This window comes from Neoarius graeffei, chromosome 6, assembly GCF_027579695.1.
Source record: "Neoarius graeffei isolate fNeoGra1 chromosome 6, fNeoGra1.pri, whole genome shotgun sequence".
NCBI lineage: Eukaryota > Metazoa > Chordata > Actinopteri > Siluriformes > Ariidae > Neoarius > Neoarius graeffei.
In genome coordinates this window covers 29,516,995-29,532,926 of record NC_083574.1, presented here as the reverse complement: position 1 = coordinate 29,532,926, position 15,932 = coordinate 29,516,995, and the positions used below count along the sequence as shown (strand labels likewise).

The 15,932-nt window shown below is 39.6% G+C and overlaps 1 protein-coding gene across 4 annotated transcripts; it reads left to right on the top strand.

Moving 5' to 3' along the window:
* Positions 1-2,613: 2,613 nt before the first annotated feature.
* Positions 2,614-14,827, top strand: pglyrp5 (peptidoglycan recognition protein 5). 4 transcript variants are annotated; one of them, XM_060922879.1, is made up of 4 exons: positions 2,614-2,742; positions 13,404-13,554; positions 13,864-13,982; positions 14,080-14,827. In XM_060922879.1, the coding sequence occupies exons 1-4, from the start codon at positions 2,628-2,630 to the stop codon at positions 14,265-14,267; spliced, it is 573 nt and encodes a 190-aa protein (XP_060778862.1). In that variant the 5' UTR covers positions 2,614-2,627; the 3' UTR covers positions 14,268-14,827. The 4 variants fall into 4 exon arrangements, with proteins under 4 accessions (XP_060778862.1, XP_060778864.1, XP_060778863.1 ...); XM_060922881.1 differs by having other exon boundaries at positions 2,615-2,771; positions 13,404-13,599; XM_060922880.1 differs by having other exon boundaries at positions 2,616-2,742; positions 13,404-13,539.
* Positions 14,828-15,932: the final 1,105 nt, after the last annotated feature.

Below are 15,932 nucleotides of genomic sequence, written 5' to 3'. Positions count from 1 at the left end.
ATCATAATCTGCACTTTCCCGGTGAGACAACGAAACGAATATTTGTTGGGCATGTCCTGTCAATACAGATTGAACTAACAGAGGCCACACATCCTTCGGCCAATTCAAGGTGTGAGCAACCTTCTCAAAGTGCGGAAAAAAATTATTCACGTCCTTTTCTGCAAAGGGAGGTACCAATTTGATGTGTTTCGTGACATCAAATGGCGCTGACGTCAAATCAACACCTCCCTGAGCAGCCTCGTTTTCTAGTGCTTTTAGCTGCAACTGATTTTCAGTTTGTCTTAATTTTAACTCCTCCCGCCGATTATCTAATTCCTTCTCTCTAATGGAGAGCTCTTTCAACCGAATTGTCTCCGTTAGATCAACGTTAGGCAAGATTCCTTTCTCAATCAAAAAGGGATGGACTACACTCTTGATTGAGGTCTTCAACCGCTTCTCAGAAGCGCTGAGTTGAATGTCAAATAACCCAGCCACTTCAATCAAGTGATCTTTCGTGAGACTATGAAAAGCCTCCAACGTCGGATTATCGGCAAAACCTTGTGCCGCAGACGTCATGGTGTCAATTCCAAAAGGTACACACACACAAAAAACCCCACAAAAATCGCACCTGCTGCAATGTGCGACAAAAAAAAACTGCAAACAAAATAGTCACTAAAATTCCCCACAAAAGCGACTACAGCTCTCTCCCCACACACAAAAGGGTGGTCCACCACCCAACCACTAGGAGGACACAAGGCTAGACAGACCAAAAGGGCAAAACACCCACTAAAGCAGCACCAAAGTCTAACCAGAACCCCTAACTACCAGTAGCATGGGAGAGAAAAAAAAAACCACACAAAGCAACAGAGCACACGACCGGAATAATTTGCACTGTACTGCAACCTGAACACTTACCTGTCAAAAAAAAACTAACCTGAACTAAACCTTACCACTAGTCTTCAGTGGTTCCCCTAAAAGGCGTAGTTTAACCGCAAACTCAAGGGGTGAATGATGCCACGCCCCTGAAGCAGGCCGACTAAGGGCTACCACCAAAAACAAATAACTAAAATAAAAAAGTGGTGGACTCTGTGTCCACCCGGCGGCTTCCTATTCACAGTACAGCAGAAACCACTCACAGCCAAACAAAAGTGCTCACCAAAAGTCGCAAATTTACAACCCACTTCTCTCAGTACAAAAAATATCAAAAGGTCAAAAGGGTGCAAAAACGGACGAGCCCCCAAATGTTACAAACTGATGTAGCAGTGTAACATCTATGACAAAATTCACAGGGCTCATTTAAGTCTAGGGGTATTTTATTGTAAAATAATAACAGAACAAACCAAGGGAGAACCAACAAAGAATTAAAGTATATACAAAGGGGAACCCAACCACAAAGGAGAAACAAGCAGGCATCAAATAGGCGTGGAGCCGGCCCCCGAGGAGAGAGAGAGCGTGTTCAGGCTCCCACCCTAGTATTTATAGGGGAGACATCATTGGCTCTACCCCAGCCACCTGTAAAACAATTAGGTGCAACAACCATACAAAAATGTACTGGGGGCCCCTAGTAGTAGGAGGACATAACACAGCATTCGTCAGGAGAGCAACACTGCAGAACACAGAAGACACAAGCATCAGTGTCACAGTTCTTTATACCCCAATCATCTCCTGAGAGTGATACGGTATGGGACATTATGTTATGATTGTCGTTTGTTTGATTGATTGTTTGTTTGAATTAATGATCATTCATCCGTCCGACTGGACGTGTTAAAAAGGATGACAGAGTTGATCCACAAATCAAGCTCTCACTAAATCTCAGCACCTCACTCACTCACACACAGGACCCCTGTCTTCCACACTCACCCTGCCCCCTCGCTTTCTCATCCAACCACGTACTTGCCCGTACTATACACATTCACTGACAATCAGAAAACACACAACATTATTATTATTATTATTATTATTATTATTATTAATCACACTCTCTAAGTAAAAATGTCCCCAAGGTTCACAAAGAGAGTCCCTACACCAAGAACAGTTATGCACTTACATTTACAGTGATATTAAGTTCTCAATATATTTAGATTATATTTTAAAAGTTCATTGTTGCCCACTTGTACATTATACATTTTTACAGCATTGGCAATAAAGCATTTCAAGCTTTAAGTATGAGTAATTGCTTTCTTGATCACCCCTTTACTAAAAACACCTACAAAATAAAACATACCACTGCTGCGGGCACCCCACCCCATGGGAGTCGTGCCCGTGGTGGTCATGGCCCCAAGGAGCCGTGGTGGGTGTCCCTTATTTTCATTTCTGAATGGTGGCAACCCTACTCTATACACCTATGTAGATATTGCACCAGCACCAAAAACCAGACATTTAGTAGAATTTAGCTAGAATGGTCATTTACCACATTAGCAATGTATAGAGTGTATTTCTGATTAGTTTAAAGTGATCTTCACTGAAAAGAACAGTGCTTTTCTTTCAAAAATAAGGAAATTTCAAAGTGACCCCAAACTTTTGAACGGTAGTGTCGATATTTTTTTGGAGTGTGTGAAACTTAACTCTCTCTCCCTCTGTGTGTGTGTGGGGGGGGGGGGGGGGGGGGTGATGTTGCTGACTCTCTCACGCGGAAATTCCACGAGGAAATGCTGAAACGTGTCCGCCCTCAAGAACTTGCTTTAACCTGCGCAGTGTGTTTGCGACTTGTATATTGTTGTCGTTCACACACTGACATGACAGGAGCAGCTGAATACAGTACAGGTGAGACAGGCTGAACATGGAGTGTAGAGGTGTGTGAACCTCTCTCTGTGTGTGTGTGTGTGTGTGTGTGTTTAACAGTGCATTTGTTAGTGAATAGCATTTTCTCCCTGAAGTAAATCAGTTGGAGAAATAACAATCCTGGTAGCTTAGTTAGCTGGATTTGTCGGGTGCCAGCTGTTGCTAGGCAATGACACACAATTTACGGCACGTGAAGTTTGCAGCAATTACCTCAGCAGCTTTTCAGCGAGCGAGCAGGAAGTGTAATTCAACCCAAGTTTAATGTTTTTAAGAGATTTTTGCCTCACTGATAAGCGCTTTTAGGTTGGTAAATTACAACAAAAGACTAAATATCGTTAAAATGTATGGTGTTTTTATGAATGACACGTATTTTTAAAAAATACTTTTATGCCCATTTTAATTTGTTTACAGTCTATACAGTATTACTGTCATCACTGTTCCTTTCGATTATACCTACAAGTATCGACACCTTAACGATCTTTTGGCCATTGCAAAAGTAGAAAAGACTTTCAATATGTAAATTGTGCATGAATAAAACTCAAACTTCCACGGGGGGATTTCTGATTACTTAGCGCATCAGATCACGTGACACCATTCCACACTCGACATCCAGATAATTATTTAAAATAAATAAATAATCTGTATGTGGTATTAAGTTAACAAAACATAGTTTTTATTTAAAATTTGTTTTCCATAGACTTATATTTAGGACAAAATATATTTTATATAAGATATCGATGTCGGTGCTTATGAGGAAGCAATTCTAATGTTTGTAAACAAATGAACTGATAATGTTGAACCTGTGTCCGAAAATCTTTTTGTTCCACTTTCTACTCACTTTCTATGTATTTTCGGAGATCACATTTTGTTAATCATTCGTTGTTGTTTGTATTAATTTCTAGTTTTGTGGCACGGTGGTGTAGTGGTAAGCACTTGTCGCCTCACAGCAAGAACGTTCTGGGTTCGAGCCCAGTGGCCAGTGAGGGCCTTTCTGTGTAGCCTGGGCCCGCCCATCCTAAGTGTGACGCAACACGAGGGCCTGTTGCGAGCTTAGTCTGGCAAGAGCTTTGAAGTCGCGTTAGCCAGACTACTTTCTGTGTGGAGTTTGCATACTGTCTGCGTGGGTTTCCTCCGGGTGCTCCGGTTTTCCCCACTGTCCAAAGACATGCAGGTTAGGCTAATTGGTGGCTCTAAATTGACCGTAGGTGTGAATGTGAGTGTGAATGGTTGTCTGTGTCTATGTGTCAGCCCTGCGATAACTTGGAGACTTGTCCAGGGTGTACCCCGCCTCTCGCCCATAGTCAACTGGGATAGGCTCCAGCTTGCCTGTGACTCTGTAGAACAGGATAAAGTGGCTAGAGATAATGGATGGATGGATGGATGGATGGATGGATAGTTTACCAGTAAATCTCAACAGGCTGTTGACATTGTAACCACATAAATCCAGGTCAAAGGTCGAACCGAAATATATAAAATGTCTACTGATATTTTAATATGTGGCTTTTGTAATATTCGGCTGTAGCTGCTATAATGTTGTAATATTCAGATTTTTCTATTCCATTCATATATATATATATATATATATATATATATATATATATATATGAATAGAATAGAAAAAATATATATAAAATTGAAAAATCTGAATATTTCAAGTATGTAATTTTTTTTTATATGCTAGGAATTTAATTCTGGTCTAAGTCTATTGATTACAATAGGATTCCAAATAATCTATAAGCATTCCATTCTGTTATGAATCAGGAAAAAATTATAATAAATCACAGCACTTATTTTTAAAAAAATACTTCATCTACTTCAACAATGTTACACAAAGATCAATACATAACAGTTGTAAATGTCACTTAATTTCTCGGGGTGTCGATAATGGTGGACACCGGTGAAAGTGATCACCATTATCGACACCTCACATAACTTCTCAAATGCACATTTAGATACAGAATGGCAACTGTCAAATGAAAAAGTAAGAAACAAAGTAGGTTTCGACAAGGCTATCATGAAATATTGGTGAATTTGATAAGTAAAAACATGTTCATGATCTTTCCACCATGCTTACCTGTGATGAAAACGTCCTGGTTTTCCTCAAATTGCTGATCGTGCTAAAAAAATTCCATCTCAGGTAACGAGCTGCATCATCAGACAACAAAATCAAAGGACGGGGGGTGGGGGGTGTCTTCCGGTTGATTAATTAACCAGTAATAACTGTTGTAACTGAAACTCACCTTTGTAAAAAAAAATTTTATTGGTAAATCTGAAAAGGTGTCGATAATTATGGACTGTCGATAATTGTAGCCGCTGCTCTATTTATATATTTATTAATTGTATAATTCACTACTTATATTTATACTATTTTATACTATTTAGAATTCATCATCATTTTGTAAATTGCTATGTATATAGTAAGTTCCCTGATGGGAAAAGTGAAAATTTGGAATTTTTTTCTTTACAAAAAGGGCATGTAACAGTTATTCCACAAAATTGAATCGTACATGAGCTGATAGCCGACAAGGCATGTAGCGTAGCGCCTCGTTGGCTATAAGCCATGTACGACAAGATTGAGTGGAATAACTGTTTTATCCTAGCCACATTCACTGGATTTTGAAAAACAGAGCTCTGGCAGTAGGGGCATGGCCAAGCGTCGGTTTGTGAATGGAGGGCGGGGCCAGGGAAGGTGAGCAGCAAAGTCAGTACACCTGTTGTCCATTAATGTTGTGTCTGTGTGTGTTCTGCAGTGAGGATGGAAGGGAGAAAAGGAGGGAGAGAGCAAAGAGAGAGGATCTCTCCCGTGCATGTGTGAGAAATGTGAATGAGCAAAGTAGAGCTGAAAAGCTACAAAGCGCTTCAGCATTCCACCCACGTCAGGGACTTACTATAGCGCTGTTCTCTTCAGTATTCTGGGTTTCAGCACCACTAGTTAGTCCCTGACATGGGTGGAATACTGAAGTGCGGCAGACGGGGAATGGTGTTAACACAGACTTTTATTTTTACTTCCTTTGTAGCTTTTCAGCTGTACTTTGCTCATTCACGTTTCTCACACACGCACGCACACGCCACACAGCCGTGCTCCAGACAGGAGAGATCCTCTCTCTTCATTCTCTCTCTCTTTTTCTACTTTCCATCCTCACTGCAGAACACACACAGATACAACATTAATCGACAACAGATGTACTGACTTTGCCGCTCACCTTCCCTGGCCCCGCCCTCCATTCAGAAGCTGACACTTGGCCACGCCCCCACTGTCAGAAGAGCATTTTTATTTTTTGCAAATTTAATAAATAAAAACTTTACACAAAATGTCAGACAAAATAATTTCCACTTAGAATGTAAACAAATTGGCGAAATGACAGTACCAATTTGTGAAAAATGCTATAATAATAATTCTTGAAAAATTAAAAAATGTTTTTACCATCAAATACTTTTATTCCATATTTTGTTGCTTTTTTGTATTTTTGGGGATTTTGTTTTTGAGTAGAGTTTTTATTTCGTCCTTGGTTGTTTCAGCAACACAGTTCACCATTTTGTTTTTCTCTACTCACGGTATATGACCTGATAGTCTTGTCGTAGAGTAGCCAATCAGAGTGTGGGATTGCTCAGATCCAGTGACTGTAGATAGAATAAAATGGATTATACCAAGGCTCAGTAATCAGGTATAATTAAATTTTAGGTCCATAAATGTATTAAATATGTACTCTATATGTGTGTGTGTGTGTGTGTGTGTGTGTGTGTGTGTGTGTGTGTGTGTGTGTGTGAGCGATATATATATACACTGTAAAAAAAGAATAGTTGAGAATACTTGCAATTTCAAGGCAACAGTCTGCATTAAGAATTTTATGTTTTGCCAATGATGTGCCCATGATAATCCAAACTATGATAAAACTGTTATCTTTATTAAGAATTCTTAATTAAGTCAATTTTCAATTCCTCATTCTGCCAACATAGATTTCTCTTTTTGCTGAACAGTGGCATTCACAGTAGTACAAAAAGGCAATTGAGGTTATCAGACTTTTTTGGGGGGCTTTTTTCGGATAGGACAGTGTAGAGACAGGAAATGAGCGGGAGAGAGAGACGGGGAGGGATCGGGAAATGACCTCGGGTCGGAATCGAACCCGGGTCCCCGGATTTATGGTATGGCACCTTATCCACCTGAGCCACGACGCCATACCCGTGATGTGGGTTTTAAAAACTTTATTTCAATATTGAAGTTTTGTAATTGTGTAGAACAATGAAAAAAGGCATGTATAGTTTAATGATAAATTGTGATAACCTCAGGGGCATCGTGGCTCAGGTGGATAAGATGCCATACCATAAATCCGGGGACCCGGGTTCGGTTCCGACCCGAGGTCATTTCCCGATCCCTCCCTCTCCCGCTCGTTTCCTGTCTCTACGCTGTCCTATCCAAATAGAGGTAAAAAAATCTAAAAAAAAAAATTGTGATTGCCTTTTTGCACTACTGTGAATGCCACTGTTCAGCAAAAAGAGAAATCTATGTTGGCAGAATGAGGAATTGAAAATTGATTTAATTAAGAATTCTTAATAAAGATAACAGTTTTATCATAGTTTGGATTATCATGGGCACATCGTTGGCAAAACATAAAATTCTTAATGCAGACGGTTGCCTTGAAATTTCTAGTATTCTCAACTATTTTTTTTTACAGTGTATATATATATATATATATATATATATATATATATATATATATATATATACACACACACACAGTGGCGCTTGAAAGTTTGTGAATCCTTTAGGATTTTCTACATTTCTGCAAAAATATGACCTAAAACATCATCAGGTTTTCACACAAGTCCTAAAAGTAGATAAAGAGAACCCAGTTAAACAAATGAGACAAAAATATTATACTTGGTCATTTATTTTTTGAGGAAAATGATCCAATATTACATATCTGTGAGTGGCAAAAGTATGTGAACCTTTGCTTTCAGTATCTGGTGTTACCCCGTTGTGCAGCAATAACTGCAACTAAACATTTCCGGTAACTGTTGATCAGTCCTGCACACCGGCTTGGAGGAATTTTAGCCCATTCCTCCGTGCAGAACAGCTTCAACTCTGGGATGTTGGTGGATTTCCTCACATGAACTGCTCGCTTCAGGTCCTTCCACAACATTTTGTTTGGATTAAAGGGCTGATGACACATTTTTGACATCTTTGACGATGTTTTATAACATAAAAAGTAATTCCCGATGATCCATATATTAATTCACGAAGGCGCCTATTTTACAAGTTATGATAAAAAACGCGGCTATTTGGGCAAATTTGACGGGGCTGCAGCACCCAGGAGACGAAAGAGGAGGAGGGGCTATATGACGTCAGCGAAAGAATCTTCCTCCTAACTTACCAGTTTGTTGTTGATGCGACAGGTGTTCAGTTTATCATTATTAGTATTATTATTATACATTATTATAATATATATATATATGGGGCGGCACGGTGGTGTAGTGGTTAGCGCTGTCGCCTCACAGCAAGAAGGTCCAGGTTCGAGCCCCGTGGCCGGCGAGGGCCTTTCTGTGTGGAGTTTGCATGTTCTCCCCGTGTCCGCGTGGGTTTCCTCCGGGTGCTCCGGTTTCCCCCACAGTCCAAAGACATGCAGGTTAGGTTAACTGGTGACTCTAAATTGACCGTAGGTGTGAATGGTTGTCTGTGTCTATGTGTCAGCCCTGTGATGACCTGGCGACTTGTCCAGGGTGTACCCTGCCTTTCACCCGTAGTCAGCTGGGATAGGCTCCAGCTTGCCTGCGACCCTGTAGAACAGGATAAAGTGGCTAGAGATAATGAGATGAGATATATATATATATATATATAGTTATTATGCCTTCGTGTTGTGTTGCCGGCTTTTGCTCTAAAACCCACAAGGATGGGATAAGTTTATTCAAGTTTCCCAGAGATCCCGAGGTGCATGCAAAGTGGGTGAAGCAAGTCAGGCGCACTCGTGACAAGTGGGAGCCCTCACCAACATCCGTCCTGTGCTCTGAACACTTTGATTTGGATTGTTTTGACACCCTTCCCAGCTTAAAGGAATCTCTTGGGTGTTCAGTTCAGCACAAACGTGTGCTGCTACCATCAGCAGTGCCTACAGTATTCCGGAGGGGGTCTACTAGTAGCTATGCCTGATCCAGCAGTCGCCTGGGACAAGGCGACTCCTCCAAAGACAGTCCTCCTGTCAGAACATGTGTTGAGAAACGACATAAGATAAAGGTACGTAGAGCTATAGAGTGCTCCAACATGATGCTAAAAATAGTAACCATGCGGTCTGTGCGGCCATCTTGGAAGTGACTCGCTCCAGAGCGCTCATAGAGTACACATCATAGAGTACACATCATAGAGTACACATTCATGATAATCATAAATGTAATCATAAAGTCGGCGTGATATCAGTCATGTATTTGCTTGTGAAAGCTTGCACTGTCTTCGATGGTGTTGGATGGTTTGTTTACGTCTTCTTAGTACTAATACAAAAAAAACTGATCTATGGGTATGGGCATCATATCGCCTAGTCTTCCTCCTCACTTGCTGGTTTGTTGATGTGACAGATTTGTAGTAGCAGTTGTAGTATTTTGCCTTTGCATTGTGGTCTCTTATTGCCAAGTTGAAAGAATTTGTTTCTCAAAGCAAACACTGAGGGAAAGCTAACTTAGCCAGACAAGTAGGCTACAGATTGTCATTTGCTTACGCTGATGTAGGTTATCAAATATTTTGCTTCATTCAAGGATAAAACTAAGAAGCCATAAACTAGAAGACGTTCCTGCCAGTATTATCCTAAATGTATCACGGATCAGGCATAGTCGTAAGCTTATTATGTTAGCCGTTTGCATGCTCCATTAGGAACTATGTATTCAGTGTAGCATACGGCTTACATGATATAAGCAGTGTTTACACATGCAAGACAACAATACACAATATTAAAATATTGATTCCGTAACATTTTGAACAAATACGGGTTGACCTACCAATCCTTGTTATCCAACCTTGTGGTGTTCAATGCTGGGCTGTCTGCCTGTCCGCTGTCCATCTCGGAGTCGGAGTCGCTCTCAGATTGCACAGTAACAGGTTCAAACCTGTACGGTTGGATGCACCCGTGTTCGTCATCACTTGATTCTTTCGATCTATCCCACTCACAACACAATTCTAGACTCCCAGAAGAGGAAGAGCTAGAGAGTTCACCGGCGTTTTCATGCGCCATTTCCATTGAGTAGACAGCCAGTGAACCGCAGCGTGTTCTTCCGCTGACGTCACAACATGGCCGTGAGCCACAGACCCAGTTTTCTTGCGCTGTGCAATTAAAAGTTGGATATTCGCGTAACAACAGCTTCTTTTCACGTAATTATAACAGAAATCTAACGTTTGCCATGTTGTATAGTTTATTTAAGAAATTGCATAGAGTCATGTTCGTGTCATCAGCCCTTTAAGGTCAGGACTTTGACTTGGCCATTCCAAAACGTTAACTTAATTCTTCTTTAACCATTCTTTGGTAGAACGACTTGTGTGCTTAGGGTCATTGTCTTGCTGCATAACCCACCTTCTCTTGAGATTCAGTTCATGGACAGATGTCCTGACATTTTCCTTTAGAATTCGCTGGTATAATTCAGAATTCATTGTTCCATCAATGATGGCAAGCCATCCTGGCCCAGATGCAGCAAAACAGGCCCAAACCATGATACTACCACCACCATGTTTCACAGATGGGATAAGGTTCTTATGCTGGAATGCAGTGTTTTCCTTTCTCCAAACATAATGCTTCTCATTTAAACCAAAAAGTTCTATTTTGGTCTCATCCGTCCACAAAACATTTTTCCAATAGCCTTCTGGCTTGTCCATGTGACCTTTAGCAAACTGCAGATGAGCCACAGTATTCTTTTTGGAGAGCAGTGGCTTTCTCCTTGCAACCCTGCCATGCACACCATTGTTGTTCAGTGTTCTCCTGATGGTGGACTCATGAACATTAACATTAGCTAATGTGAGAGAGGCCTTCAGTTGCTTAGAAGTTATCCTGTGGTCCTTTGTGACCTCGCTATTACACACCTTGCTCTTGGAGTGATCTTTGTTGGTCGACAAACGAAGATCAAAAATATCCATACACACACACTCTCTGAGGAGAGTAACAATGGTCTTGAATTTCCTCCATTTGTACACAATCTGTCTGACTGTGGACTGATGGAGTCCAAACTCTTTAGAGATGGTTTTGTAACCTTTTCTAGCATCAACAACGCTTTTTCTGAGGTCTTCAGAAATCTCCTTTGTTCCTGCCATGATACACTTCCACAAACGTGTTGTGAAGATCATACTTTGATAGAGCCCTGTTCTTTAAATAAAACAGGGTGCCCACTCACACCTGATTGTCATCCCATTGATTGAAAACACCTGACTCTAATTTCACCTTCAAATTAACTGCTAATCCTAGAGGTTCACATACTTTTGCCACTCACAGATATGTAATATTGGATCATTTTCCTCAATGAATAAATGACCAAGTATAATATTTTTGTCTCATTTGTTTAACTGGGTTCTCTTTCTCTACTTTTAGGACTTGTGTGAAAATCTGATGATGTTTTAGCTCATATTTATGCAGAAATATAGAAAATTCTAAAGGGTTCACAAGCTTTCAAGCACCACTATATATATGTGTGTGTGTGTGTGTGTGATTATCTCATGACAATGGCACCTGTCAAGGGGTGGGATATATTAGGCAGCAAGAGAACAGTCCATTCTTGAAGTTGATGTGTTGGAACAGGAAAAATGGGCAAGTGTAAAGATCTGAACGACTTTGACAAGAGCCAAATTGTGATGGCTAGATGACTGGGTTTGATCATCTCCAAAATGCCACATCTTTTGGGGTGTTCCCAGTATGTAGTGGTTAGTACCTACCAAAATTGGTCCAAGGAAGGACAACTGATGAACCAGCGACAGGGTCATGGGTGTCAAAGGCTTATTGATTCGCATGGTGCACAAAGGCTAGACAATATGGTCCAGTCTCACAGAAGAGCTAATGGAGCACAAACTGCTGAAAAAGTTAATGCTGATACCTTTCTGTTTTAGCCAACATTAACTTTTTCAGTAGTTTGTCAGACATGTGGCTTTAAAGCTAGATGGCCTTTTGATTTAATAAAATCAGTGAAATTTAGTTCCCTCTGAAATTTGGTCCTTATGATATATGTTTATTTCTGTAATATCGAAAAAACACAGGCCATTCTGTGTCTGGGAAGTTATTTAATTTGAGGGGATTCCCTAGCAAATAATGTGCATGAAATCGCTTGCTTCACACAGTCAAGCAGACAGAGGAAGTCCGTGTGCACATGCACAGGTTTACCTTCTTCTTCTTTTGGGTTTTACGGCAGCTGGTATCCACACTGTTGCATTACTGCCACCTACAGGTTTACCTTGACCGTGCACTGACAGTTACATCATTCTGTCGCTAAACGAACAGCTGATCACACCGAGGTGCTCCCTGACCGCCGTTATTTATTAACTTGGTCCTGCGTTTCCTTTCCTTCACAACATAACATCTTTTCTTCTTGCTTTCCATTACTGTAGTCAGTTTTCCACATTTCATTCGCACACTCACGTCTTGCATTTTCCCCTCCTATTTCATATTTGTATCCCACAATGCCTTGAGCAAACGGGCCCACCACATGATGCATGACGTAGTATCTTGAATTGGGTCATGTGAAGCAGGAAAAAATAGTGGATAATTTAGGGCCACGTGGCCCTACATTCATTAATTGTTCTATTTAAAAAAAACCTACTACTATTGGAAGTCTGTAATTTGAATTCAGTAGCTTTCGGTTCATTAAACAAAAATAATTGAGTGTCGGAAAATTCTTTTTATGACTTACACATGAAAAATCTGAAAGGCAATCTACCTTTAACAGTGAGCTATTGGATTGATAATCTTGTCAAACTTTTATTCGGCATGATAATGGCTTGTGCTTATTGCACCTTTACACCTGATTACTGCTTATTAAACTGGTCCATCTTCTGTCTCACACACACACACACACACACATTTTAAAAATATTTTATAATTTTTTTTCTGCTTATCACAAGCTGCTGTAACATGGTTTTGTTCCAGTGATGTGAAACATCCCAGCAGGATCAAAGTTATATTCTTGAATTGTGATAGAGTAGTTATGTGCCTATATAAATGAGGAATGTAGTAAAACAACTAAAAAAACAAGTAAGCCTATCAATAACATCAGCTTGGATCAAGTGTGTTTTGTTTGTAGAAAATTCAGGACAAAAAAAGTATTATTATTGCACACATTTAAATTAAGTTTATGACATAAAGCTGTATCAAGGGGGTCTGTGGATTTTACGGTTAAAGCTGTCCTTGGCTACAAAAAGTTTGACAGATCCTGTATACTGATGAATTGGTATGAAAGGCTTTTGCTGTGATTATTTACACAGACTGACAACAGCTCTCTGAACTCTATTAATTATTAATTAATATGTTTGATTACATTTGAAAAATTACTGAAAATAATCAAATCTTCTCAGTTAGATGTAAAGCTAAATGTGGTTAGTTCAGAGATCATTTAAAATTATTCGTTTATATTGTTACACATTTCTTAGCATTAGGATTTGGCTGTTGTTAACCCGTGTCTTTTGTGTGCAGTGACGGTAATCCCCCGCAATGCGTGGAAGGCAGTGGATGTTCAGCTCAGAGAAAGATTACACAAACCTGCTGATAAGCTTATTATCCACCACACGGCATTGTGGAGCTGCTGGAGTCACACACAGAGCATCACTCAGTTAATACACATTCAGCAAGTACACATCCATGAGCGCAGCTTCACAGACATTGGCTACAAGTTAGTGAATATTGTTAAGGTTAACCTTCATGTAACATTTACTGCTTAACAGTGCTGTGTCTCCTCAGCCCAGGACAACATTTTTATTCAGTTTTACAAACAATAGGCATTTTTAAATGAACATTTTTATTTGTTCTTGTTCTTCTTGTCTGTAAATGACATGAACTTTGTAATGGGAACAGATATGGGGAGTGCAGTGTGTGTCTCCAGTCATTACAACTGAATGCTGGGATTTTAAGTTAACTGTTAACTTTGCATGTTCAGCTTTTTGGTGGACCAGACTGGCGTGGTGTATGAAGGCCGTGGCTGGGGCATCGTAGGAGCACACGCAAAAACACATAACCATAACTCTGTTGGTGTCGCTTTTATGGGCAACTTTAATGGTGAGAGCACAAATCTGACACAGTGACACACATAACCTCATGTTTAATCTTATTCTAGCATTCATTTTTTTCTGTGGTGTGATTTTCTTCATCTCAGATGAGTCGCCGAGCTTGCAGGCTTTGTCAGCCGTACGTGCTTTGATCCAGCATGGAGTGGCCAAGGGATATTTACAACCCAACTTTGTGATTTTGGGACACAGAGATGTTGCAGACACACAGTGTCCGGGAGGAAAGTTGTATTCCTTACTGCACACACTCAAGATCCCAATAAACCACACATTTTGAAGGTTTCATTGTCTAAAACTGATGTTTTAAATGGCAGCAGTTTTGTGATTTTGGGATTCTCGCACTCTGCAAATAGTGTATTTTTTTAGATTTCATGAAATCCTTGTATGTATTTCCCTTGTTGGTTATTATTCAGTTTGTATAGTTTGTCCTAACCTCCTATGTGAGCACCAAATCCAACTAAACCAAATTCCTTACACATTAAAGAAGGGCTCAACGTTAACTTTTTAATCCACTTGTCCAGTCGGACAAGCAGCAAGATTTTTCACTTGTCCTGACCATAACTTTTTTATTACTATGTATTTACTAGTTCAATGAAAGGAAAGTGGTTAACAAAGTTTATCAAAAAGCAGGTATAGTTATGATTATCATTATGCTTTCATTATTTTTTTTTCAATAACACTCAAACTTTAACAATAAAAAAAAAACCTATTCAATGCCCCATTATGGTGCATGTGTTGTTATAAATCTGCATATCAGGTAATGGGTTAAGAGTTAGACTCACTCAAATTCAAAGCTTCTGGAGGAAATAAAGTTAAATCTTGATTAATCAAGTAAAACTTGAAGTATAAATTCATTTAAAAAATGAAACTGAAAGAAAACAAGTTGGACATGATAAGGGTGACAATCATGTTGTGAATGAAAACAAACTGTAAGTGAGTTCAGCACTTTTGTAAAATTTCCGCCAAATATTTTACGACATTTGTGATGGCTAATGTGAGCCATACAAAAGAAGAATGCAGTGAACGTCTGAATGAAGATTCACCACCGATATTTATTTTATTAAGGAATTTGATCGCCATTTCTCCAATTTAGATGAATTCAAAGTCTAATAATCTATAATTAGATATTACAACATGGTTATTTTTAAACACACACACACACACACACACCTGCTGTACTCAGCTTCCTTGGAAATTCATAAACAATAACATGGCCGGATCAAGGTGATTAAACTAGTTTTGTTGGAACTTTATTGATGTTACTCTTGAATAATTACTATAAAGATGATTCTTTTCAACAAATATTCAGCTTGTCTCATTGGACAGGCAGATGCAGATTTGACTTGTCCAGACCAAACATTTGGTTGTCCCGGAAAATCGGACTACCGTTAATGTCGAGCCCTGTAAAGTTGAGTCAGATTTTGATTTAATGACCCACCAGTACTTACTTGAAGATAATGTTCTCATAACAGGGAAACACAGGAAACACAAAAGTAAGAAAATACTAAGAAATTAGGGATTTTACTGTACTTGAATGTGATAATCACAAGGCTTCACCACAGTCAAAGGAAAACCGGGGTGTTGGGTGGATTTTTGTGTATAATTTAAGTTTTATACTTATAAATTGGCACAAATGGTAAAATTTTGTTATTGTAATCTCAGTCTTAGGATTAGAGCTCTAGTGAAACCTTGTGGTCTGAATTGAAGAGGAAAGTCCCAGTGTACAAATCTAAGACTATACAGTGGGGTTCAAATGTCTGAGACTGCATCCGCATTGAAAATCTGTGGTTTAACAAAAAAATTAATTTAAAATTGGTAATGGTGGGACTTCCAGTCAAGTGGCCATGATGGTAGCAGTCTCACTTCAGAGCTCCGTGACCCTGGCTCCAAAACGCTGACTTTCTGAGGTTTAATCTGGTCAAAGTTTGAGATCTCATCTCAT

Bases quoted from the DNA above. Each gene is read 5' to 3' on its own strand.
- pglyrp5 (XM_060922878.1), top strand. From the start codon at position 2,628: ATGCTGAAACGTGTCCGCCCTCAAGAACTTGCTTTAACCTGCGCAGTG. The intron at 13,600-13,863 runs GTTAGTGAATAT...TTGCATGTTCAG, and splicing joins TTCACAGACATTGGCTACAA to CTTTTTGGTGGACCAGACTG. The intron at 13,983-14,079 runs GTGAGAGCACAA...TCTTCATCTCAG, and splicing joins TTTTATGGGCAACTTTAATG to ATGAGTCGCCGAGCTTGCAG.